General features: G+C 51.3%; 1 protein-coding gene across 2 annotated transcripts in view; it reads left to right on the top strand.

Moving 5' to 3' along the window:
* LOC119968829 (mitogen-activated protein kinase kinase kinase 5-like) overlaps window positions 1-25,401 on the top strand; it is a 213,496-nt gene that overhangs the window by 152,494 nt on the left and 35,601 nt on the right. For both annotated transcript variants that reach the window (XM_038801683.1, XM_038801675.1), the window contains 5 exons: window positions 8,535-8,640; window positions 16,951-17,108; window positions 18,166-18,334; window positions 24,636-24,801; window positions 24,904-25,069. In XM_038801683.1, the coding sequence (XP_038657611.1) occupies window positions 8,535-8,640; window positions 16,951-17,108; window positions 18,166-18,334; window positions 24,636-24,801; window positions 24,904-25,069 (765 nt within the window). The remainder of the gene's footprint in view (window positions 1-8,534; window positions 8,641-16,950; window positions 17,109-18,165; window positions 18,335-24,635; window positions 24,802-24,903; window positions 25,070-25,401) is intronic.

Here is a 25,401-nt window from a genome sequence, read left to right as displayed (position 1 = left end):
AGTCCACACCAACCCTCCAGAAAAACACTCCACCCAGACCCAAACCCCCACCCTATAACCCAGTAACCCTACCTAACCTTGTGGACGTTAAAGGGCAATTTAGCATGGCCAATCCACCGAACCTGCATGGGGGCGATTCTCCGAGCCCCGCGCCGGGCCGGAGAATCGCCGCAACTGCGCCACAACGCCCCAACACCGGCGCGCAATTCTCCGAGGTGTGGAGAATTGCCGCCATTTGCGCCGGCGCAGTTGCCACTGCCAGCGGGAACTTTGCGCAAAGGGCCGGGGGGGGCGAGCTGTGGGGCGGGGAAAAGCAATCCTTCACCGGGGGTCTTCCGATGGGGTCTGACCCATCGGGGCCCACTGATCGGCAGGCCGGCCTTCCCCCCCCAGGCCTACTTTCCTGCGCGGCCGGCCCCTGAACACTAACGCCATGTTGAGTCGGGGCCGCCGCACAGAAGTCCCCCGCGCATGCGCAGGTTGGCGCAGCCCAACTGCGCATGTGCGGGAATTAAATTAAGTTAATTAATAAATATGGAATTGAAAGATTGGTCTCAGTAATGGTGACCATGAAACTATAATCAATTGTTGTATGAACCCACCTGGCTCCCTAATGTTCTTCAGGGAGTGGAATCTGGCATCTTTACCTGGTATAAATTACATGTGATTCCAGATCCACATCAATGTGGTTGACACATGACCGCCATTTAAAATAGCGTGGCAAAGGGCAGCACGGTGGCCTAGTGGTTAGCACAACCGCCTCACGGCGCTGAGGTCCCAGGTTCGATCCCGGCTCTGGGTCACTGTCCGTGTGGAGTTTGCACATTCTCCCCGTGTCTGCATGGGTTTTGCCCCCACAACCCAAAAATGTGCAGAGTAGGTGGATTGGCCATGCTAAATTGCCCCTTAATTGGAAAAAATAATTGGGTAATCTAAATTTATAAAAAAAAAACAAAAAAAAAAAGCGTGGCAAGTCACTTAGTTCAGGGGCAATCAGGGATGGGCAATGTTGGGACTCTTATTTTACCTTCTAGTAAGAATCGATAATCCGGATGGTGGGAGGAGTTAAAAGTCCAACTTCATTGTTAATTACACACTGGTGTACACTTGAATAAGAACTGAATAAAAACTGACAAACCAAATATCAAAGGATGCATAAAAAAGTCAAGCACACGGCAAAAAGCATAAGCTCAAAAAGAAATCACTTCAAACACAAACAAATAGATCGACGATTCAATAATTCAGGGACAAAGAACCTCAGCCACAAGGTCCTATCTTTAAGGGAACTCTTAACTCTGGTTTAACCATTCATTTAGGTTCATTGGCTTCTAATTCTCAGCTGACACCACCTGGTTTGTTCAAATGAATGTCTGTTACTTAGTCCTGCCGGCACCATTCACCCCTGGTCGCTGCCAGCGGGAACTATGCTGGAATGCTGGGGAGGCGGCCTGTGGGGGGGCTTCTTCACCGGGGGGGCCTCCGATGGGGTCTGGCCCGTGATCAGGGCGCACCGATCGGCAGGCTGGCCTCCCCCCCCCCCGGCCTACTTCCTGGCACGGCCAGCCCCTGAACACCCACCCCATGTTGGGTTGGGGCCGGCGCGCATAAAAGTTCCCCGCGCATGCACAGGATGGCGCGGCCCAAGTGCGCATGCACAGGATTGAGCTGCCCCAACTGCGCATGCGCGGGGTGGCGCAACGCCCATTTGGCACCGTGCAAGGAGGCTGGAGGGGACAGAATAGGTCATGCCCGGGTCCTATTCGCACCGTCGTGAAACGCGACGCGTTCACGACGGAGCGAACACTTAGCCTCAATATCGGAGAATCGCCCCTCTGGACATTCCTTAAAATTGACTGGTGCCTATCAAAATTAACTTAGCGGCTGTGTGCATAGTCTTTGGTAAAGTACTGGATACGTTTTATCACACCTGTCATGTTCCATAGCTTGGCAGAGACCTAGCTAAAATTGATTAATTGATTAGACAGAGAACAGCTCCGGGGTCCCAGGTTCGATTCCGGCTCGGGTCACTGTCTGTGCGGAGTCTGCACATCCTCCCCATGTGTGCGTGGGTTTCCTCCGGGTGCTCCGGTTTCCTCCCACAGTCCAAAGATGCGCAGGTTAGGTGGATTGGCCATGATAAATTGACCTTAATGTCCAAAATTGCCCTTAGTGTTGGGTGGGGTTACTGGGTTATGGGGATACGGTGGAGGTGTTGACCTTGGGTAGGGTGCTCTTTCCAAGAGCTGGTGCAGACTCGATGGGCCGAATGGCCTCCTTCTGCACTGTAAATTCTATGATAATCCTTTATCAGTACTGAATATAATGGTTAATTCATTATATGAGAAAATGACTGGGTTCCCACAGTCAAGACACTTTTCATATTTTTGCCTATTAGCTATATGCACTCAACTAGCCCCCATATGAATAAAACTAAACTCTATCAGACAATAAATGCTACCCCAGCCATCGATACCCCCACATCCCATGAAAGATTTTTTTTAAATTTGCAAATACTCTCTGGGCACCAGATGCCACCACCCACCCCACAAGAGGCTATCAATTCAAAATTCTTGGTGGAAGATTTGAAAGGAAGGTGAGGAGAGATGTTTATTCACTCAGAGAATTGTTGGGTTCTGGAGCATTCCAACTGAAAAGGTGTTGGAAGCTGATGCCATAAATAATTTAAGATTTGGAACAGATGGTGATCTTCCAGAGTTACAGACAAAAGCGAAGATGTGGGATTCAGTAAATAGTGCTCTTTCAAAGTGACTGTACATGCTCAACTGGCTGAATGACCCCCCTCTGTACTCTGCATTTTTTTGTGTCAAAGGTCACCTTCAGTCAGGTTGAGGGAAGAATTAAAAATATGGAGGATAAAATAAGTATATTTGCCAATCGGCTGGTTTACCCTTTGAGGGGAAGAGCTGACTGGTGGTGATTTAACCTGAGGATCGCCACTTCAGGCAAGGGGCAAGGTTGAGAAGATGGGTCTTCATGAGTAACCTCAGCAAAGGAATATGTAAATAACAAAAGGCTTCCCTGATCAACTGCCGCTGCTGCTCCATTGGGGCAGCACGGTAGCATTGTGGATAGCACAATCGCTTAACAGCTCCAGGGTCCCAGGTTCGATTCCGGCTTGGGTCACTGTTTGTGCGGAGTCTGCACATCCTCCCCGTGAGTGCGTGGGTTTCCTCCGGGTGCTCCGGTTTCCTCCCACAGTCCAAAGATGTGCAGGTTAGGTAGATTGGCCATGATAAATTGCCCTTAGTGTCCAAAATTGCCCTTAGTGTTGGGTGGGGTTACTGGGTTATGGGGATAGGGTGGCGGTGTTAACCTTGGGTAGGGTGCTCTTTCCAGGAGCCGGTGCAGACTCGATGGGCCGAATGGCCTCCTTCTGCACTGTAAATTCTATGATCCCATTTCCTATCCATCTTCGCCATCCTCTTTCCTCAGCACAAACATGACAGGGTTCCCCTCTTCACTGTCTCTTCATCATTTACCCTACAAGCCTTAAAATTCACATCATCCTCCACTTTACCTCGCATACAAAGTGCAATCTCACCACGGATTAACACCTTCAACTCTCCATGTGACCTGTCAATTGACCAACTCCTCCCACCTCCACTTTCAGACTCCCTTTCCCCGGCCAGTTCTTGTGCAGCTGCAGGGGATGCATCATCTGCTCTTCACTTCCTCGGACTCCAGCACCCAAGCCTCCAAACACTCCTTCCATGTGAAACACTCATTTACCAGCAGGTCCTGTAATATAGGCTTGTCTTGAGTACACAGTGCTGTGGATCTTTAATAGACCACAAGTGAGTCCACAGTTCGAAAGACCCCGGCCAGGTCTCTCCTCATGTCGGCAGCCAAACTGGCTGAGTTTAGACAGAAGTTTAACTACATAGTTAGGGTTCCCCTCTCCCTTTACCGGGGCAGCTCGTATCCAGCGAGACTCACGGGGAGTTTAATCATTGCTACTTCATAAATCCCATGAGGGTTATGACACCCCTCACCCCCAAAGTCCGAAGAATCATCCGATGACTGTGGCGATGGAGGGAGGCTGGTTCAGGAGATGTGTAGCAGGCAGGCGAACGTCACTTTCAACTGGAACGCCGATCGGAATCTCTGCCGGAGGTTGCTGCACTGTGGACTTCACGTCGGAGACCACCGACATCTGGGTCTCCATCTCTGAATCTGTATCGACGACCACTCTCATGTCGGCATCTTGCCCCCTTTAGAGTTCTGGTCTGACCTTTTCGGGCATTGGATGTGTCTGGGTAAAGAATTTTTTGTTCCTGAGAAATTCTTTGAAGAATTCATCGCCTGGACCTAATGTGATCCAAATGTTTTCGCATTACTCGACTCTGGACCAGCCCTGCTTGCTGGATTATGGTCCTGGAGATCCATTGGGCGGCGTCTGCAAAATTTCAGACATAGACTGCGTCACCTGGCACAAGGAGCCAGGGCGATTGCCTTTGCTGGTCGTGGTTGTGATGCACTTTCCTGTCAATGTCACGGAAGACCATGCTAAGGCGGGGCTGAGACCTCCGTCCCATCAGGATCTCAGCTGGGGTCACCCCAGTCATGACGTGCGGTGTTGTCTTGTAAGGCCAGCCTAATGTGCATCGAGCCCAACGACTGTTTACGTCACCCGTGTTTCACCGTCTGGACCGCCTTTTCCGCCAGCCCATTAAAAGCCAGGTGGTAAGGGGTGGTCTTCAGAAACCTAGATAACTCTTTGCTCGTAAAAGGTGTGCCATTGTCCCTGACTAACGCCTGGGGTAAGCCATGGGTAGTAAAAGACAAACGCATCTTTTCAATCATTGCCCTAGAGGTGGTTGCTCCCATCTTGTGGACTCCCAACCATTTGGAATGGGCATTGATTTGGAGAAAGGACATTGACCTCTGATATGGCCTGGCAAAACCTGCATGCTGCTGGACCTGTGGCTGCCCTGGCCATTCTCAGGGGTGGAGGGGCTCGGCTGACACAAGATTCTGGTGCTTCTGACAGACGGTGCATTGTTGGGACAATTGTTCAATGTCAGCATCCAAGCCTGGCCACTAAACGTAGCTGCGTGCTAACATTTTCATTTTTGACAACCCCAGGTGTCCGCTGTGGAGGTCTTGCAAGATGGCCCTTTTCCAGGATGACCATACACATACCCCAAAGTAGGACACCGTCCTCCACTCTAAATGCAGACACCTTGGATGAGCTGTCGATGCTGTCCGCCATATAACACAAAATGTTGAACTTTAGAAAGAACCAGGTTAATTTGAGTCCACTCACGGATCCTTGATGCTGTGACCGGAAACCAGTCCATAAAATTAAGGGTGGCGACCACTATGTCTGCTGCAGGGGGGGGCTAGTCGGTAAGGGTAGCCAGCTCAACGCACCAGTGTGCGCAATCAGGGTGTCCAGCTGATGTTCGAATTAGCATTCATAGATGGCCAACAAAAGTGCCCACTGCTGGATCCTCGTGGAAGCGATGGGTGGAACGGCCTGTCCTCCATGATCAAATCAAGCAACGGTTTGTGGTCAGTGATGATGGTGAAGTGTCAGCCGTACACCAGTTGCTAAAATTTTGTGACTAGGACCTCTTTTTCTATCCGTGCATACTTGTGTTTGGCTATAGCCAATGTCCAGGAAGTGAAAGCGATCGGCCTATCCCTACCATCAGCCATCCTAAGTGAAAAGATGGCTCCAATGTCCTAAACCGACGCAGCGCATGTGACGATGAGAGGTTTGGTGGGATCATAGTGAGTCACCAACTCGAAAGATGAAAGCTGTTTATTCTCCGATCAGAAAGCCATTTCCTGCGGCCTACATCATGTCCACGCTTTGTTTTTCATCAAAAGCAGATAGGAGGGCCAGCATTGCTGTGAGATTCGGGATGAACTTGCCATAATTGTTCACTAATACCGAAAAATGATCGGAGCTCCATGGTACCCATAGCAGCAGGGACCTGCTGAATGGCGTGCACCTTCTCTGTAACCGGGTGTAAATCATCGCAGTCCACCCGATAGCCCAAGTGTACCATCCCCTTCACGTGGAAAATGCATTTGGCTCTCCGCAGATGGACGGCAGACTCCGAAAAATGCCGCTGAACGCCCACCATGTTGTCCAGATGCTCCTGCTCGGTTGCTCCGGTGACCAGCACGTCATTTAAGTACACTTCTACACGCGGTAACCAACGCATGATGTTCTCCAATACCTATTGAAATATAGCACAGACAGACGACACGCCAAAGGGCAACCGGGTATACTCACACAGACCATGGTGCCCATTGATCGTGACGTAACAGCGAGAGGCCGAGTCCAATTCAAGTTTAAATATGCATGACTCATATCAGGTTTAGTAAATGACAGTCAACCTGATAATTTAGCATAAAGTTCCTTAATGCGGGGCATTAGGTAGCGGTCCAAATGTGAAACCGTATTCACCGTCAGCTTATAATCCTCACACAATTGGACTGTCTTGTCCAGCTTCAACACTGGAACCACCGGCGCCGCCCAAACTGTAAATTGCACGGGCCAGATGATCCCCAATCCTTCAAGCCGGCTGAGCTCCGAATCCACTTTTGCTAGTAATGCATAAGGGACCGGAAGGGCTCTGAAATATCTCGGCTGCACAATCGGGTCAACTTGGATTTTGGCCGATTATTTTCCTCAAAGTGGGCCAGAAGACTTCAGGGTACTTTCCCAGTATCTTTCTCAGGGCCCTGGACTCCATTTGGAATATGTGTTGTCAATCCCAATGCAGGCGGCTCAACCAATCACGACCGAACAGGTTGGGGCCATGTCCCTTCACGAAAATTAATGGCAGGCACACCAGCTGCCATCTAGAAATCATGGTGGTGCCCGCTATGTCCAGCAGCTCACCGGTGTAAGTGGCCAATCGGGCCCCAGTATCCTTCAAATGCAAATAATTTACCTCTTTCTTAATGCAGTTGAATGTTTGACCCCTACAATGGCAACTGCAGTGCCAGTATCAAGCTCCATATCCAATAGGTGCCCATTTACTGCCAATGCGATTTTGATGGGCGCAACCTGAGGTGCCATAACGCAATTGAGGTACATGCAGTCTTTCTCCTCTGATTCATCTAGATGGCAAGTGCAAGCCTTAGGTAGACATCTACATCTAATGGAGTGCCAGAACCTATGGCCACCCTGCTGCTTGCGCTCATGCCAGGGCCTATGACCATATTGTCCCTGAACAGCCTAGTTCTCCCTCTGTAAATTCTGGGAGGTATCCCGTTGGGATGACTCTGTCTTCTACCGACGGCCCTAGCCTGCACGGCATTCAGCCCAGGGTTGGGTGCTGTCCTTGGGGGGGGAGGGGTTGGACGACTGGGAGGGGGCATGTCCTAAGGCATTCACTTCCATTCCCTGGATTTCCTGCACCCCTCATTCAGCACTCTCACAAGAGAGGGAAATTTGCACAGCTTGCTACAAGTTTGGGGATGGTTTGGCCAACAATTTCTTTTGAGTAGCGGTATTAATGCCTCACCCCAAGCAGTCGCGCAGCATTTCTGACAGGGATATACCATATTCGAAGTATTTGGTTGTCTTTCGAAATCTCAACAAAACCTTGGTGACAGACACAACAGAGGTCCTTTCTGCTGTATTAAAGCAATACCTCTGCACAATGACGGATGGGATCAGGGGTTGAACTGTTGGCCCACTCGCGTTATTAGCTGCTCAAAAGTCTATCAGAGGTATGTGCGCTGTAGGCAGTTAGCAAAATGACTGTCTGGTGATCATTCTCCTCGATACTGTTGGGCTGTAAAAAGTAGCGCATTCTTTCCACATGCTGAGTCCAATCTTCCAAATTTGCATCAAACACATATAATTGTCCAAAGTGAGGCATGACAAATGAACTGATCCCAACCATAATCCAGCAGGGTTAGTGAGGTGGCTTAAGAATAGAATTGCAGCATCGACAGAAAACCAGTTGAATCCTTGTCGCCAGTTTTGAACGCCACAAAAGAGTCCACACCGAGTCGAGAAAGAAATAAAGTTTTATTACAATAACTATTATTTGCACGGCACAGAAGATCCCAGCCATGTCTCTCCTTCGGTCGGCACCCAAACTGGCTGACTTTATTCAAAGGTTTAACTACGCATAGTTATTGTTTCCCGTCCCCTTTAACGGGGGGCTCACATTCAGCGAGGCTCACGGGGAGTTTAGTCATTGCCGTGTGGGTTATGACAAAATCCCGCAATGGGGAGACCAAACGTTAATCATGTGTCATGCAGAATAATACTTTTTAACCTATTGGTGAATCACTTATCAGGGGGTGGGCTGCAGTGAGGATGGAGAGGTAATGAACGTTGGATGGGGGTGGGGGGGGGGAGGGTGTTGTGGGATGGGGTGAGGGGGGGAGAAGGGAGAAGCGGCCAGTGTGGTGAGGATTGATTGATCAGATGCAAGTTGTGTTCAGTGTGGTGTTCTCACTTGTGTTAGCATTTACTGGAGTGCAAAGTTATATTCTTCACTGTTTATTCTTCACTAACATGTTGTCTGTCTTCAAAGGGAGACAACGTCCTTATAAACACATACAGTGGTGTGCTGAAAATCTCTGACTTTGGAACATCCAAGAGACTGGCAGGAATTAATCCCTGTACAGAAACGTTCACAGGTGTGTCACTGGGGGATGGGATAGAGAGCAGAGAGTGAGTGTCAGTCTCGAGGGCAACGGAGACAATTAATGTGAGTGGGGTTCAGGGTTGGGGTTTGGTGTTAGTGGGGTTCAGGGTTGGGGTTTGGGTTAGTGGGGTTCAGGGTTGGGGTTTGGGTTAGTGTGGTTCAGGGTTGGGGTTTGGGGTTAGTGGGGTTCAGGGTTGGGGTTTGGTGTTAGTGGGGTTCAGGGTTGGGGTTTGGGTTAGTGGGGTTCAGGGTTGGGGTTTGGGGTTAGTGGGGTTCAGGGTTGGGGTTTGAGGTTAGTGGGGTTCAGGGTTGGGGTTTGGGGTCAGTGGGGTTCAGGGATGGGGTTTGGGGTCAGTGGGGTTCAGGGTTGGGGTTGGTGGGGTTCAGGGATGGGGTTTGGGGTCAGTGGGATTCAGTGTTGGGGTTTGGGGTTATTGGGGTTCAGGGTTGGGGTTTGGGGTTAGTGGGTTTCAGGGTTGGGTTTTGGGGTTAGTGGGGTTCAGGTTTGGGGTTAGTGGGGTTTGGGGTTATTGGGGTTCAGGGTTTGGGGTCAGTGGGGTTCAGTGTTGGGGTTTGGTGTTAGTGGGGTTCAGGGTTGGGGTTTGGGGTTAGTGGGGTTCAGGGTTGGGGTTTGGGGTTAGTGGGGTTCAGGGTTGGGGTTTGGTGTTAGTGGGGCTCAGGGTTGGGGTTTGGTGTTAGTGGGGTTCAGGGTTGGGGTTTGGTGTTAGTGGGGTTCAGGGTTGGGGTTTGGTGTTAGTGGGGTTCAGGGTTGGGGTTAGTGGGGTTCAGGGTTGGGTTTTGGGGTTAGTGGGGTTCAGGGTTGGGGTTTGGTGTTAGTGGGGTTCAGGGTTGGGGTTAGTGGGGTTCAGGGTTGGGTTTTGGGGTTAGTGGGGTTCAGGGTTGGGGTTTGGGGTTAGTGTGGTTCAGGGTTGGGGTTTGGTGTTAGTGGGGTTCAGGGTTGGGGTTTGGTGTTAGTGGGGTTCAGGGATGGGGTTTCGGGTCAGTGGGGTTCAGGGTTGGGGTTTGGGGTTAGTGGGGTTCAGGGTTGGGGTTTGAGGTTAGTGGGGTTCAGGGTTGGGGTTTGGGGTCAGTGGAGTTCAGGGATGGGGTTTGGGGTCAGTGGGGTTCAGGGTTGGGGTTGGTGGGGTTCAGGGATGGGGTTTGGGGTTATTGGGGTTCAGGGTTGGGGTTTGGGGTTAGTGGGTTTCAGGGTTGGGTTTTGGGGTTAGTGGGGTTCAGGGTTGGGGTTTGGGGTTAGTGGGGTTTGGGGTTATTGGGGTTCAGGGTTGGGGTTTGGGGTCAGTGGGGTTCAGTGTTGGGGTTTGGTGTTAGTGGGGTTCAGGGTTGGGGTTTGGGGTTAGTGGGGTTCAGGGTTGGGGTTTGGGGTTAGTGGGGTTCAGGGTTGGGGTTTGGTGTTAGTGGGGCTCAGGGTTGGGGTTTGGTGTTAGTGGGGTTCAGGGTTGGGGTTTGGTGTTAGTGGGGTTCAGGGTTGGGGTTATTGGGGTTCAGGGTTGGGGTTTGGTGTTAGTGGGGTTCAGGGTTGGGGTTAGTGGGGTTCAGGGTTGATTTTTGGGGTTAGTGGGGTTCAGGGTTGGGGTTTGGTGTTAGTGGGGTTCTGGGTTGGGGTTAGTGGGGTTCAGGGTTGGGTTTTGGGGTTAGTGGGGTTCAGGGTTGGGGTTTGGGGTTAGTGTGGTTCAGGGTTGGGGTTTGCTGTCAGTGGGGTTCAGGGTTGGGGTTTGGGGTTAGTGTGGTTCAGGGTTGGGGTTTGGTGTTAGTGGGGTTCAGGGTTGGGGTTTGGTGTTAGTGGGGTTCAGGGTTGGGGTTTGGTGTTAGTTGGGTTCAGGGTTGGGGTTTGGTGTTAGTGGGGTTCAGGGATGGGGTTTCGGGTCAGTGGGGTTCAGGGTTGGGGTTTGGGGTTAGTGGGGTTTAGGGTTGGGGTTTGAGGTTAGTGGGGTTCAGGGTTGGGGTTTGGGGTCAGTGGAGTTCAGGGATGGGGTTTGGGGTCAGTGGGGTTCAGGGTTGGGGTTGGTGGGGTTCAGGGATGGGGTTTGGGGTTATTGGGGTTCAGGGTTGGGGTTTGGGGTTAGTGGGTTTCAGGGTTGGGTTTTGGGGTTAGTGGGGTTCAGGGTTGGGGTTTGGGGTTAGTGGGGTTTGGGGTTATTGGGGTTCAGGGTTGGGGTTTGGGGTCAGTGGGGTTCAGTGTTGGGGTTTGGTGTTAGTGGGGTTCAGGGTTGGGGTTTGGGGTTAGTGGGGTTCAGGGTTGGGGTTTGGGGTTAGTGGGGTTCAGGGTTGGGGTTTGGTGTTAGTGGGGCTCAGGGTTGGGGTTTGGTGTTAGTGGGGTTCAGGGTTGGGGTTTGGTGTTAGTGGGGTTCAGGGTTGGGGTTATTGGGGTTCAGGGTTGGGGTTTGGTGTTAGTGGGGTTCAGGGTTGGGGTTAGTGGGGTTCAGGGTTGGGTTTTGGGGTTAGTGGGGTTCAGGGTTGGGGTTTGGGGTTAGTGTGGTTCAGGGTTGGGGTTTGCTGTCAGTGGGGTTCAGGGTTGGGGTTTGGGGTTAGTGTGGTTCAGGGTTGGGGTTTGGTGTTAGTGGGGTTCAGGGTTGGGGTTTGGTGTTAGTGGGGATCAGGGTTGGGGTTTGGTGTTAGTTGGGTTCAGGGTTGGGGTTTGGGGTTAGTGGGGTTCAGGGTTGGGGTTTGGGGTTAGTGGGGTTCAGGGTTGGGGTTTGAGGTTAGTGGGGTTCAGGGATGGGGTTTGGGGTCAGTGGGGTTCAGGGTTGGGGTTGGTGGGGTTCAGGGATGGGGTTTGGGGTCAGTGGGATTCAGTGTTGGGGTTGGGGTTAGTGGGGTTCAGGGTTGGGGTTTGGGGTTGGTGGGGTTCAGGGTTGGGGTTTGGGGTTATTGGGGTTCAGGGTTTGGGGTTAGTGGGTTTCAGGGTTGGGTTTTGGGGTTAGTGGGGTTCAGGGTTGGGGTTTGGGGTTCGTGGGGTTTGGGGTTATTTGGGTTCTGGGTTGGGGTTTTGGGTCAGTGTGGTTCAGTGTTGGGGTTTGGTGTTAGTGGGGTTCAGGTTTGGGGTTAGTGGGGTTCAGGGTTGGGGTTTGGGTCAGTGGATTTCAGGGTTGGGGTTTGGGTTAGTGGGGTTCAGGGTTGGAGTTTGGGTCAGTGGGGTTCAGGGTTGGGGTTTGGGGTTAGTGGGGTTCAGGGTTGGAGTTTGGGGTTAGTGGGGTTCAGGGTTGGGGTTTGGGGTCAGTGGGGTTCAGGGTTGGGATTTGGGGTTAGTGGGTTTCAGGGTTCGGGTTTGGGGTTAGTGGGGTTCAGGGTTGGGGTTTGGTGTTAGTGGGGTACAGGGTTGGGGTTTGGTGTTAGTGGGGTACAGGGTTGGGGTTAGTGGGGTTCAGGGTTGGAGTTTGGGTCAGTGGGTTCAGGGTTGGGGTTTGGGGTTAGTGGGGTTCAGGGTTGGGGTTTGGTGTTAGTGGGGTACAGGGTTGGGGTTTGGTGTTAGTGGGGATCAGGGTTGGGGTTTGGTGTTAGTTGGGTTCAGGGTTGGGGTTTGGGGTTAGTGGGGTTCAGGGTTGGGGTTTGGGGTTAGTGGGGTTCAGGGTTGGGGTTTGAGGTTAGTGGGGTTCAGGGATGGAGTTTGGGGTCAGTGGGGTTCAGGGTTGGGGTTGGTGGGGTTCAGGGATGGGGTTTAGGGTCAGTGGGATTCAGTGTGGGGGTTTCGGGTTAGTGGGGTTCAGGGTTGGGGTTTGGGGTTGGTGGGGTTCAGGGTTGGGGTTTGGGGTTAGTGGGGTTTGGGGTTATTGGGGTTCAGGGTTTGGGGTTAGTGGGTTTCAGGTTTGGGTTTTGGGGTTAGTGGGGTTCAGGGTTGGGGTTTGGGGTTCGTGGGGTTTGGGGTTATTTGGGTTCAGGGTTGGGGTTTGGGGTCAGTGTGGTTCAGTGTTGGGGTTTGGTGTTAGTGGGGTTCAGGGTTGGGGTTTGGGGTTAGTGGGGTTCAGGGTTGGGGTTTGGGTCAGTGGATTTCAGGGTTGGGGTTTGGTTTAGTGGGGTTCAGGGTTGGAGTTTGGGTCAGTGGGGTTCAGGGTTGGGGTTTGGGGTTAGTGGGGTTCAGGGTTGGAGTTTGGGGTTAGTGGGGTTCAGGGTTGGGGTTTGGGGTCAGTGGGGTTCAGGGTTGGGGTTTGGGGTTAGTGGGTTTCAGGGTTCGGGTTTGGGGTTAGTGGGGTTCAGGGTTGGGGTTTGGTGTTAGTGGGGTACAGGGTTGGGGTTTGGTGTTAGTAGGGTACAGGGTTGGGGTTAGTGGGGTTCAGGGTTGAGGTTGGCAGTTAGTAGGGTTCAGGGTTGGGGTTTGGTGTTAGTGGGGTTCAGGGTTGGGGTTCGGGGTTTGGGGTTAGTGGGGTTCAGGGTTGGGGTTTGGGGTTAGTGGGGTTCAGGTTGGGGTTTGAGTCAGTGGGGTTCAGGGATGGGTTTGGGGTTAGTGGGGTTCAGGGATGGGGTTTGGGGTCAGTGGAGTTCAGGGCTGGGGTTTGGTGTTAGTGGGGTTCAGGGTTGGGGTTTGGGGTTAGTGGGGTTCAGGGTTTGGGTTTGGTGTTAGTGGGGTTCAGGGTTGGGGTTTGGGGTCAGTAGGGATCAGGGTTGGGGTTTGGGGTTAGTGGGGTTCAGGGTTGGGGTTTGGGGTTAGTGGGATTCAGGGTTGGGGTTTGGGGTTCAGGGTTGGGGTTTGGGGTTAGTGAGGTTCAGGATTGGGGTTTGGGGTCAGTAGGGTTCATGGTTGGGGATTGGGGTTCAGGGTTGGGTTTGGTGTTCGTGAGGTTCAGGGATGGGGTTTGGGGTCAGTGGGGTTGAGGGTTGGGGATTGGGGTTCAGGGTTTGGGTTTGGTGTTAGTGGGGTTCAGGGTTGGGGTTTGGGGTTATTGGCATTCAGGGTTGGGATTTGGGGTCAGTAGGGTTCAGGGTTGGGGTTTGGGGTCAGTGGGGTTGAGGGTTGGGGTTTGGCGTTAGTGGGGTTCAGCGTTGGGGTTTGGGTTAGTGGGGTTCAGGGTTGTGGTTGGGGTCAGTGGAGTTCAGGGATGGGGTTTGGGGTTAGTGGGGTTCAGGGTTGGGGTTGGGTTCAGTGGGGTTCAGGGTTGGGGTTTGGTGTTAGTGGAGTTCAGGGTTGGGGTTTGGGGTCAGTGGGGTTCAGGGTTTGGGTTTGGGTTAGTGGGGTTCAGGGTTGGTGTTTGGGTCAGTGGGGTTCAGGGTTGGGGTTTGGGGTCAGTGGGGTTCAGGGTTGTGGTTTGGGGTTAGTGGGTTCAGGGTTGGGATTTGGGGTCAGTAGGGTTCAGGGTTGGGGTTCGGGGTTAGTGGGGTTCAGGGTTGGGATTTGGGGTCAGCGGGGTTCAGGGTTGGGGTTTTGGGTCAGTGGGGTTCAGGGTGGGGTTTGGGGTTAGTGGGGTTCAAGGTTGGGGTTTGGGGTCAGTGGGTTTCAGGGTTGGGGTTTGGGGTTCGTGGGTTTCAGGGTTGGGGTTTGGTGTTAGTGGGGTTCAGGGTTGGGGTTAGCAGGGTTCAAGGTTGGGGTTAGTGGGGTTCAGGGTTGGCGTTTGGGGTTAGTGGGGTTCAGGGTTTGGGTTTGGGTTAGTGGGGTTCAGGGTTGGGGTTTGGGGTTAGTGGGGTTCAGGGTTGGGGTTTGGGGTTAGTGGGGTTCAGGGTTTGGGTTTGGTGTTAGTGGGGTTCAGGGTTGGGGTTTGGGGTCATTGGGGTTCAGGATTTGGGGTTAGTGGGGGTCAGGGTTGAGGTTTGGGGTTAGTGGGGTTCAGGGTTGGGGTTTGGGGTCAGTGGGGTTCAGAGTTGCGGTTTGGGGTTAGTGGGGTTCAGGGTTGGGGTTTGGGGTCAGTAGGGTTCATGGTTGGGGATTGGGGTTCAGGGTTTGGGTTTGGTGTTCGTGAGGTTCAGGGATGGGGTTTGGGGTCAGTGGGGTTCAGGGTTGGGGATTGGGGTTCAGGGTTTGGGTTTGGTGGTAGTGGGGTTCAGGGTTGGGATTTGTGGTCAGTAGGGTTCACGGTTGGGGTTTGGGGACAGTGGGGTTCCGAGTTGGGGTTTGGGGTTAGTGGGGTTCAGGTTTGGGGTTTGGGTCAGTGGGGTTCAGGGTTGGGGTTTGGGGTTAGTGGGGTTCAGGGATGGGGTTTGGGGTTAGTGGGGTTCAGGGTTGGGATTTGGGGTCAGTAGGGTTCAGGGTTGGGGTTTGGGGTTAGTGGGGTTCAGGGTTGGGATTTGGGGTCAGTGGGGTTCAGGGTTGGGGTTTGGGGTCAGTGGGGTTCAGGGTTGGGGTTTGGGGTCAGTGGGGTTCGGGGATGGGGTTAGTGGGGTTCAGGGTTGGGGTTTGGGGTTATGGGGTTCAGAGTTGGGGTTTGGGGTCTGGGTTTCAGGGTTGGGGTTTGGGGTTCGTGGGTTTCAGGGTTGGGGTTTGGTGTTAGTGGGGTTCAGGGTTGGGGTGAGTGGGGTTCAAGGTTGGGGTTTGGCGTCAGTGGGGTTCAGGATTGGAGTTTGGGGTCAGTGGGGTTCAGGGTTGGGGTTTGGGGTCAGTAGGGTTCAGGGTTGGGGTTTGGGGTTAGTGGGGTTCAGGGTTGGGGTTTGGGGTTAGTGGTGTTCAGGGTTGGGGTTTGGGGTCAGTGGAGTTCAGGGATGGGGTTTGGGGTTAGTGGGGTTCAGGGTTGGGGTTTGGGGTCAGTGGGGTTCAGGGTTGGGGTTTGGGGTCAGTGGGGTTCAGGGTTGGGGTTTGGGTTAGTGGGGTTCAGGGTTGGGGTTTGGATTAGTGGGGTTCAGGGTTGGGGTTTGGGTTAGTGGGGTTCAGGGTTGGGGTTTGGGTTAGTGGGGTTCAGGGTTGGGGTTCGGGGTTTGGGGTTAGTGGGGTTCAGGGTTGGGGTTTGGGGTCAGTGGGGTTCTGGGTTGGGATTTGGGGTCAGTGGGGTTCAGGGTTGGGGTTTGGGTTAGTGGGGTTATGGGTTGGGGTTCGGGCTTTGGGGTTAGTGGGGTTCAGGGTTGGGGTTTGGGGTTAGTGTGGTTCAGGGTTGGGGTTTGGGGTCAGTGGGGTTCAGGGTTGGGGTTTGGGTTAGTAGGTTCAGGGTTGGGGTTCGGGGTTTGGGGTTAGTGGGGTTCAGGGTTGGGATTTGGGGTCAGTAGGGTTCAGGGTTGGGGTTTGGGGTTAGCGGGGTTCAGGGTTGGGATTTGGGGTCAGTGGGGTTTAGGGTTGGGGTTTGGGGTCAGTGGGGTTCAGAGTTGGGGTTTGGGGTCAGTGGGGTTCGGGGATGGGGTTAGTGGGGTTCAGGGTTGGGGTTTGGGGTTATGGGGTTCAGAGTTGGGGTTTGGGGTCTGGGTTTCAGGGTTGGGGTTTGGGGTTCGTGGGTTTCAGGGTTGGGGTTTGGTGTTAGTGGGGTTCAGGGTTGGGGTTAGTGGGGTTCAAGGTTGGGGTTTGGCGTCAGTGGGGTTCAGGGTTGGAGTTTGGGGTCAGTGGGGTTCAGGGTTGGGGTTTGGGGTCAGTAGGGTTCAGGGTTGGGGTTTGGGGTTAGTGGGGTTCAGGTTTGGGGTTAGTGGTGTTCAGGGTTGGGGTTTGGGGTCAGTGGAGTTCAGTGATGGGGTTTGGGGTTAGTGGGGTTCAGGGTTGGGGTTTGGGGTCAGTGGGGTTCAGGGTTGGGGTTTGGGGTCAGTGGGGTTCAGGGTTGGGGTTTGGGTTAGTGGGGTTCAGGGTTGGGGTTTGGGTTAGTGGGGTTCAGGGTTGGGGTTTGGGTTAGTGGGGTTCAGGGTTGGGGTTTGGGTTAGTGGGGTTCAGGGTTGGGGTTCGGGGTTTGGGGTCAGTGGGGTTCTGGGTTGGGATTTGGGGTCAGTGGGGTTCAGGGTTGGGGTTTGGGTTAGTGGGGTTCAGGGTTGGGGTTCGGGGTTTGGGGTTAGTGGGGTTCAGGGTTGGGGTTTGGGGTTAGTGTGGTTCAGGGTTGGGGTTTGGGGTCAGTGGGGTTCAGGGTTGGGGTTTGGGTTAGTAGGTTCAGGGTTGGGGTTCGGGGTTTGTGGTTAGTGGGGTTCAGGGTTGGGGTTTGGGGTTTGGGGTTAGTGGGATTCGGGGTTGGAGTTTGGGGTCAGTGGGGTTCAGGGTTGGGGTTTGTGGTTAGTGGGGTTCAGGGTTGGGGTTTGGGGTCAGTGGGGTTCAGGGTTGGGGTTTAGGGTTAGTGGGGTTCAGGGTTGGGGTTTGGGGTCAGTGGGTTTCAGGGTTGGGGCTTTGGTGTTAGTTGGGTTCAGCGTTGGTGTCAGTTTTGCGATTGGACTCAACCAGTTTTTCTGTCTCCCTCAGGAACCCTTCAGTACATGGCCCCTGAGATTATTGACAAAGGACCAAGAGGTTATGGGAAACCTGCAGATATCTGGTCACTGGCCTGCACTGTTATTGAGATGGCAACAGGAAAACCCCCCTTCTTTGAACTGGGAGAGCCACAGGCTGCGATGTTTAAGGTAACAAAGCTGACAATGGGGTTGATTGTAGAGCAGATGCAGGAAAGGGGCAAGATTTGAATCCCTGGAGAAATACAAAATCATGTTTCAGTCCAGTTGTGACCTTTTCTGAGGACTAAATTGACCCTGGCTGTCACATCCTCCCAGTGCGTAACTTCTTCATTCATATGGATAGGGTCATTGCTGGCAAGGATGGATGGATTTTTTCATCGCTGATATTTTAGCTTTATATTCCAAATTTGATTAATTGAATTTAAATTTCACCAGCTGCCATGGTGGGATTTGAACCCATGTCCCTGGGACATTTGGCTGGGTCTCTGGATTATGACTCCAGATTATTACCACGACGCCACCATTTCCCCCCATGATCTCTCACTGATGCTTACTCTCCAGGCTTGTAAGGGTAAGGGCCACTTGAACGGGCTTTCTATGGATCTGTGACCCATTCCTGCCCCAACTGTTTCAGAAAAGAAAGGGGAGAGAAGTCCGTGGGAGGGGAGGGGGCCTGATGTCTTTAATGGAAAATTGCACTCACGACAATTGCTCTTTAAAACCTGTTTAATATATATTAATCAGTAAGCAATTAACCACAAAACCACAACGTTAATTTTCAGAAATTAAAAACAATAATGTTGGAAAAATTCAGCAGGTCTGGCAGGATCGGTGGAGAGAGAAAGATAATTAACGCTTAGAGTCTGTGTGACTCTTCTTCATAGTTCCAGTACCTGCAGTATTTTGCTTTTATGTTAGTTTTCAAGCAAGGTTTCCCACCGACTGTGTTTATGGGTCCAGGAACAACGAAACGGGGGGGGGGGGGGTGGTTCGGGAAGAGTGGAGCGCCCCAGCCCCCTCACCCCAGTGGACCAGTGTGAGAACCCTTTGTATTTACCCTGTAACACTGGCAAGGCACGACAGGGGAACCCACAACTATCATTTCTACCATTCACGGCACAATAATTGCCAAGATATAACAGTAGCTTACTGATGATAATCGATTAGAGCTCTTCCATACCACATTTTCCACTTGGTGTTTGATTTCCTCTTTGTATGCCTGTAGGTCGGAATGTTTAAAATCCACCCGGAGATCCCAGAGTCTATGTCCTTGGAGGCAAAGGCCTTCCTTCTACAGAGCTTTGAGCCCAATCCTGACAATCGGGCCACAGCCGGGGAGCTCCTGAGAGACCAATTCCTGAGCCGAAAGAAAGCAAAAGCCCCCGCAAAGCCAGGTATAGGAATGAATGGGATCGGGAACGAGACTGGGTGCCTGGGAAATGGGGAAATGGACGGTGACAAGTTGCAGTGAGAAGAGGTCCGAATGGGAACTGAAAACAGGAGGAGCCACACTTAACGGGAGGCAGAGGAATGAGAAGGAAGGAAATGTGTTGAGATTGGGATGGGGAGCAAGGCAAGAGGGATGGATGGGAGAGAAAGAAGCAAAATGAACGGAACGGAGGTGAGACAGTTAGAGTGCAAAGGGAAGAAATACACTGAACAGGAATTGAACTGAGGTGAGGCAGTGGGACTGAGCTGGAATGGAAAACAGGGGATAAAGCTAATTAAGAATAAGCTAGAGAGAAAATATTTAGAAATGGAAGAAGGGCAATAGCAGGGGATGCGGAAATCTTGACTGAGATTGAAGGGGTGTTGGATGCAGGGGAATGATGTTAGGATACCAGACCAGACCCCAACACAGGAAGGCATGGTGGAACAGTGGTTAGCACTTGTGCTTCATAACGCCAGGGACCGGGGTTCAATTCTGGCTTTTGGTGACTGTAGAGTTTGCTTGTTCTCCCCGTGTCTACATCGGCTTCCTCCGGCTGCTCTGGTTTCCCCCCACAGTCCAAAGATGTGCAGGTTAGGTGGGGTTACGGGAATAGGGCGGGGAGTGGGCCAAGGTAGGGTGCTCTTTTCGAGGTACAGTGCAGACTTGATGGGCCAAACGACCTCTGTCTGCATCGTAGATATTCTATGATTTGTTGGGATACCCGATGAGAACCTCAAACAATTTTCTATTTGTAAAACTTTGAAAAATGGATACTTCACCCAGGAGTGATGTCTCTGACCAATAGATATGTTTTATGTTAAACCAAACTTTAATTTAAACGCAGATATAACAACATGAACATCAAAGAAATAGCTTTACAATTATCAATTAAACACTTCTTAAACAAAAGGAAAAACTTGTGTTATGGGCCAGGGTTTAGAGAACCCCAAAGTGTATCATGGAGTTCACCTGACCCACATCATTTAATAGATTCTGGTATGGGGAGCACACGGCCCACTCTACAGGCGTGGTACAGCAGCAATGGAAAAGTATTTTTTAAAGCAAAACAATGTTTATTTATGAAACCAGTTAACACTTTCTAAATCCACAGTAAACATCTTAACAACTATCAACACCAATAAATCCCCCAAAGAATACAATCCGCTATAAGTAACTCTTAATCTTTCCTTGCAACATCCATAAGACAAAACAACCCTGTTAAACACAGAGATCAGATTTAAATTCACTACTGAGAACAGTTGCCATGTTGAAATCACCAAATGGGCATGCATAAGCTTGCAGAGATTCACACACATCCTGCTGTGACTGCAGCGTCTCAAAACTGAAACAAAACTAAAAAACACAGACACACACAAGCTTTTCCTCAAAGCGAAACTAAAAAGCAGAGCCAGAGCTCAGCTCCACCCACACTCTGACATCACTGCAGCCACTTGAGCAGACAAACATTTCTTAAAGTGACATTCCCATGGCACTTAAACTTAATATCTATACCTGCTACTAACTACAATTTAGCAATCCAATACAGTTCAAATACCATTTTTAAATAAAGTTAACAAAACAGATGACTTACTTATCTGTGCAGACCTTTGGAAAGAGTTTCTTTCAAAAGTATATTCAGTACACTTCTGCTCAACCTAACAACATTTGGCAAAACTACCGTTCAACTTAAAATCCTACTGTCTTATCAGACTCAAATCCTGTGGCAAATTGCAAAACTACAGACAGCTGGGGTGGGATTCTCCCATCCCGCGGCAGAGTGTCCATGCCGTCATAAATGCCATCGCGTTTTACAACGGCGTGAACGGGCCGAGCCGAGGACTAATTTTGGCCCCTACAGGGGGCCAGCACAGCACTGGAGCTGTTCACGCTGCTCCAGCTGCCGATCCCAGTGCGAACTGTGCGCCGCGGGATCTGCGCATGTACAGTGGCGCCAGCGGCAACGCGCGCATGCGCAGTGGCCTCCTTCAACGCGCCAGTCCCAAAGCAACGTGGTGCAGGGCTGCAGGGGCCAGCGCATAGGAAAGGAGGCCCCCAGCCAGAGATGCCGGCCCGCCAATCGGTGGGCCCCGATCGCGGGCCAGGCCACATTGGAGGCCCCCCCCAGGGGTCGGACCCCTGCCTCACCCCACAGGCTGCCGCCCGAACCTTAAACGCTGAGTTCCCACCGGCTGAGAGCAGGTGTGGACGGCGCCGGCGGGCCTCGCCGTATTTATGACAGCCGCTCAGCCCATCGCGGGCCGAGAATCGGCGGGCCAGCCGTGTAAAGTGGCTCGTGACCGGCACCAATCATACCGGTGTCACTGTCGCGGGGACTCTCTGGCCCGGCCCCAGGCTGAGAGAATCCCGCCCCGGCACCTACAATTAATTATGTCAGGATGTCACATGACCTGCGTAGCTAGGACTAACCCCAAATAAATTATCTACTCTTCAGGGAATCATCAGCAATCATAATAACATCCCATTAGACCTTTATCTGGAATCATTTAAGTGGTTGGAATCAATCATGACCTCCTCTTTTATGACTCCTTAATTACAGCTTTAATAGAGTAAGAAGTCTTACAACACCGGGTTAAAGTCCAACAGGTTTGTTTCAAACACGAGCTTTCGGAGCGCAGCTCCTTCCTCAGGTGAATGGCGAGGTATGTTCCAGAAACATTTATATAGACAAAGTCAGAGATGCTGGACAATGCTTTGTCTATATAAATGTTTCTGGAACATACCTTGCCATTCACCTGAGGAAGGAGCTGCGCTCCAAAAGTTCGTGTTTGAAACAAACGTGTTGGACTTTAACCTGGTGTTGTAAGACTTCTTACTGTGCCCACCCCAGTCCAACGCTGGCATCTCCACATCATAGCTTTAATAGACACATAGTCTGGGCTCCTTAATCTAGTTTCTTTAATAATGTTACTGCAATAAATACATACTTTACCCAAGGTTTTAAAAACATTACTGCTACAAATATAATAATAATCTTTATTAGTGTTGCAAGTAGACATACATTAACACTGCAATGAGGTTACTGTGAAAATCCCCTAGTTGACACACCCTGGCGCCTGTTTGGCTACACTGAGGGAGAATTCAGAATGTCCAATTCACCTAACATGACAAGCATGTCTTTTGTGACTTGTGGGAGGAAACCGGGGCACCCAGAGGAAACCCACACAGACACAGGGAGAACGTGCAGACGCTTCAGAGACAGTGGCCCAAGCCGGGAATCGAACACAGGTCCCTGGCCCTGTAAAGTAACTGTGCTAACCACTGTGCTACTGTGCCGTCTAAATATAACATTACTTCGAGATGGCTGGTGTGGGTATAGAAGCTTTCATTATAAATGCGGTTCAGCACGACACCCTGTCTTTCTTGTAGTTTAAAATTTTTGCACTTATCAGTTCCAAAGGTTCTCCATATGTAATGAGGGCTCGAGACAGGCAGGTTATCTCATTTTATGAAATGCCTGTTGAGACAGAAGTTGTACTCTTGGAATTTCCTGATCAGTGGCTAAAAACACGTCACTTTGTCACAGCCGGTGTCTGTAATAGACCAAAGCTCTGTGCTCTGTTGTTTGAACCACCCGCCCAGGCCCAGGTATGTGGGAGAGGTCACAGTTTCCAGTCAACCTTTAAGCTGGGGAATCCATGCTACTGCCCGTTGATACTGCACACCTTACACTAACACCTTACACTAACACAGTGTATCTGCTACAAGGTAGAAACCTCTCTGTGTGCTGCAGATGAAATAAATTGGGGATGAAAGGGAAAATGCTGGAAAATCTCAGCAAGTCTGGCAGCTTCTGTAGGGATAGAAAAGAGCTAACATTTTGAGTCCGATGACTCTTTGTCAAAGCTGCGGGGCATCCGCAGTAATTTTCTTTTAAATAAATTGGGGATCTGTATAAGTGATTAAATCTCACATGACACTCAAGAGGGAGAGTTTTCATTCACGCACACACACAAATCTAGATTGCAAAACTCTCCCCTGTCCCATTCAGAGAGCTGAACGCGACCATACCATATGGAAGGACAAGAGGAGCGGATTCCCAGGAACAGCACCACTTGGAGTTTCCCCTCCAAGTCAGTCACCGGCCTGACGTGGAAATATATCACCGATCCTTCATTGTCGCTGGGTGGAAATCCTAGAATCCCCCTCCCCTTAACAGCACAGTGGATGTACCTACACCTCGGGGACTGCAGCGGTTCAAGAAGACAGTTCATCATCACCCTCTGAAGGGCAACTAGGGATTGGCAATAAACACTGGCTTAACTAGCCACGCTCACATCCCGTAAATTAATTTTAAAAAAAACAGATAATCTAAGCTACACTGATTGCCTTGAAGATAAAACATTAAATTGTGGCCCCTGTCTGCCTTATTAGGTGGATGTATAAGATTCCACAGCACTATTCAAAGAAGAGTTGGCAGGTGCTCACTAGTGTCCTGACCAACATTCATCGTTCAGCCAACATCTAAAGAACAACTATCCAGTCATTAATCTCATTGCTGTATGTGGGAGTTGGTGCACAAATTCACCTCCATTAAAATAGTGACTACTCTTCAACAGTACTTTGTTTGCTGTGCAGCTTAAGAGTTGCTCATAGCTGCAGTGACACCGAGTGCCCGTTGGTGGTGGTATCGAGCATGTGTGTAACCAAAGGCCCTCAGTCCGACTGCAGTGCTCACGTCATTCAGACAGCAGCAACTGCAGGCACTCCGTGTCACTGCAGCACAAAGGCTGATCGAACTTTCACTCCTGAATTATGAGATCATGGCCAGAATTTTACCGTCCTCCTGGTGGATTTTAAGGTGGCCGGGGGGGGGGGGGGGGGGGGGGTGTGAAATTGCATGGACGTGATACCCTCTGGGATCTTGCCTGCCCCAACTCGGATGCAGTTTTGCATGAGCTGGACAGGGCCTCACACAAGAACCTAGCTGTTGCCCAATGAAGGCCCTTAAGTGGCCACTTAACGGCCTTTTCCCACCCAGTCTCAATTTCTAAGCTGACAGGCACAAGATAACTGAGAGTACGAAACAAACAATGTTCTCTTCGGTCTCAGACAGGAAGCTAGAGTTGCGAAGAGGCTCCATTGTCTCCTTCAGACTCGGGGACGCCCTCACCTCATGGACCAGAGACCTCCAGCCTTCCCTCCCCCCACTCCTGACCTACCCCCTAACAGTGAGCTCATCCCCTACCTGATTACCCCCTACCCTTCCTGGCACCCCTGGCAGTTAGCAGCACTGTGGCTCCCTGGACTTAGTCTCAGACATGGCACTGCAGTACCTCTTCCGGCCACTGCAGCACTGTGCCTGGATGGGCTTGGGCAGCTGTCAACAACTCTCCATGACAGGAATTCCTGCCAACTCACCTGGTGATGGGCGGCGAGTGCTCGCCATCCTGAAAATCCAGGCTCATGTCAAGCCCACCTTCAGACACTTGAGCACTGATGCACAATCAATGGATACGAAACGTAGATGAAATCCAAACAATAGGCTTTAATGCAAAAGATGTGTGCCCGGCAGCAGACGTATAGAAGAAAGGCCGACTGCCGGGAAGCACGGGTTCTTATATCCCGCCTTGTAGGCGGAGCTACCTACTTCTCAGCCAATCGGCTGAGAGGCATGTGAATTACCCGGGCCAATGGGCAGCGAGTCCTCTGGACCAATAGCAGCTCACTTCCAAGATACCGTAATACCCCTAGTCATACTACCACAAGCACAAAGTCTAGCCTGACACTTCAGTGCTGAGGAGTTCTGCACTGTCGGCGGTGCCGTCTTTTGAATCAGATGTAAACTAAAGTCTATCTCCTGGTTCAGGTCAATGTCAAACATCCGGTGGGACAATTTGAAGAAAAAGCAGGGGGACTCTAGTGCTCTCCCCAATGTCTGTTCACTGGCTAACACCCAGAAAATGTTCACCTTGGCATTCCCTCATAACTGTTTGCAGGAGCTTTCTATCTGCAGATTGGCTGCCAGTACAATAGTGACTACATTTTGACACTAACCATTCTGAAGAGTATCATTGCCTGTGAAGTATATGGAATATCTTGAGATGAAAAGTGCCACATAATAAATACCGGTCCCCTCCCTCTCAACTCACCACTCTGCTCTACATCCTGCCTCCAGACAATCTCCAGGCATTTTGAAACCTCAGTGTGTTGGCTGTGAACTGGGTAATCTTTAATCTCTCACTGCAGAGCAGTCCTTTAATTCCAACAGATTTGACTACTTTCTCTTTTTTTCTATTATCCAGGTGAATTTTTTCACAGCCTGTCGGTCCCTGGGTCAGGTCACCTCAAGGATGAGAGCGAGAGCCGGCACCCCTTGGATTTCAAACAGAACGTGCCCTTCCTGAGTCGCAGCAGTTCCATCCCAGCTCTGCCCGTCAAAAGCAGCTCACCAAAACACGAGTTTCTCAGGTAGCCTCTCCCCGTTGGTGCCTACCGTCATTCCTTTATACGGCTAGATGTGAGGCTACTCGATTTTTGATCTGTTTTCCTGCCTTCCTCCCTACCCCCCAGTGTACTTGAGGAACAAGTGGACGACGTCAGCAGCCCCTCCTCACTAGAAGAAAACGCAGGACTCTTCCTGCTAAAGAAGGACAGCGAACGCAGGGACACACTATTCAATATCCTGACAGAGGACTACCAAACTGTGGTCCAGAACATTCTTGAAGCTCAGGCACAGGTATGCAAAAACTCACTCCTGAGGTAAATAACTGGTGGATTATACACATGGCGCAATGAAGTGGACTGGATTGATCTGAGGTGATCGAATTAGGGTCGTCGGCCTGAAATCTTAATTCCGTTTTACACAGAGGCTGCCAGACCTGTTGAGTATTTCCAGCATTTTCTGTTTTTATTTTGGATTTCCAGAACCCGTAGTGTTCTGTTGTTGCTTAGATCTGGGAGGGCCATATTGCTGGGTTTCTATCTTCCTAACATTCAGTGTGTAGACAATAAACTTTGCTCCTCAGTGAACCTAGGTCCATTCCTTGGAACTGTTTTTCCATTTTTCAC

The sequence above is a fragment of the Scyliorhinus canicula genome, chromosome 1 (assembly GCF_902713615.1).
Source record: "Scyliorhinus canicula chromosome 1, sScyCan1.1, whole genome shotgun sequence".
Classification (NCBI taxonomy): domain Eukaryota; kingdom Metazoa; phylum Chordata; class Chondrichthyes; order Carcharhiniformes; family Scyliorhinidae; genus Scyliorhinus; species Scyliorhinus canicula.
The sequence above is the reverse complement of the archived record's forward strand: the minus strand, read 5'-3'. Positions and strand labels throughout refer to the sequence as shown.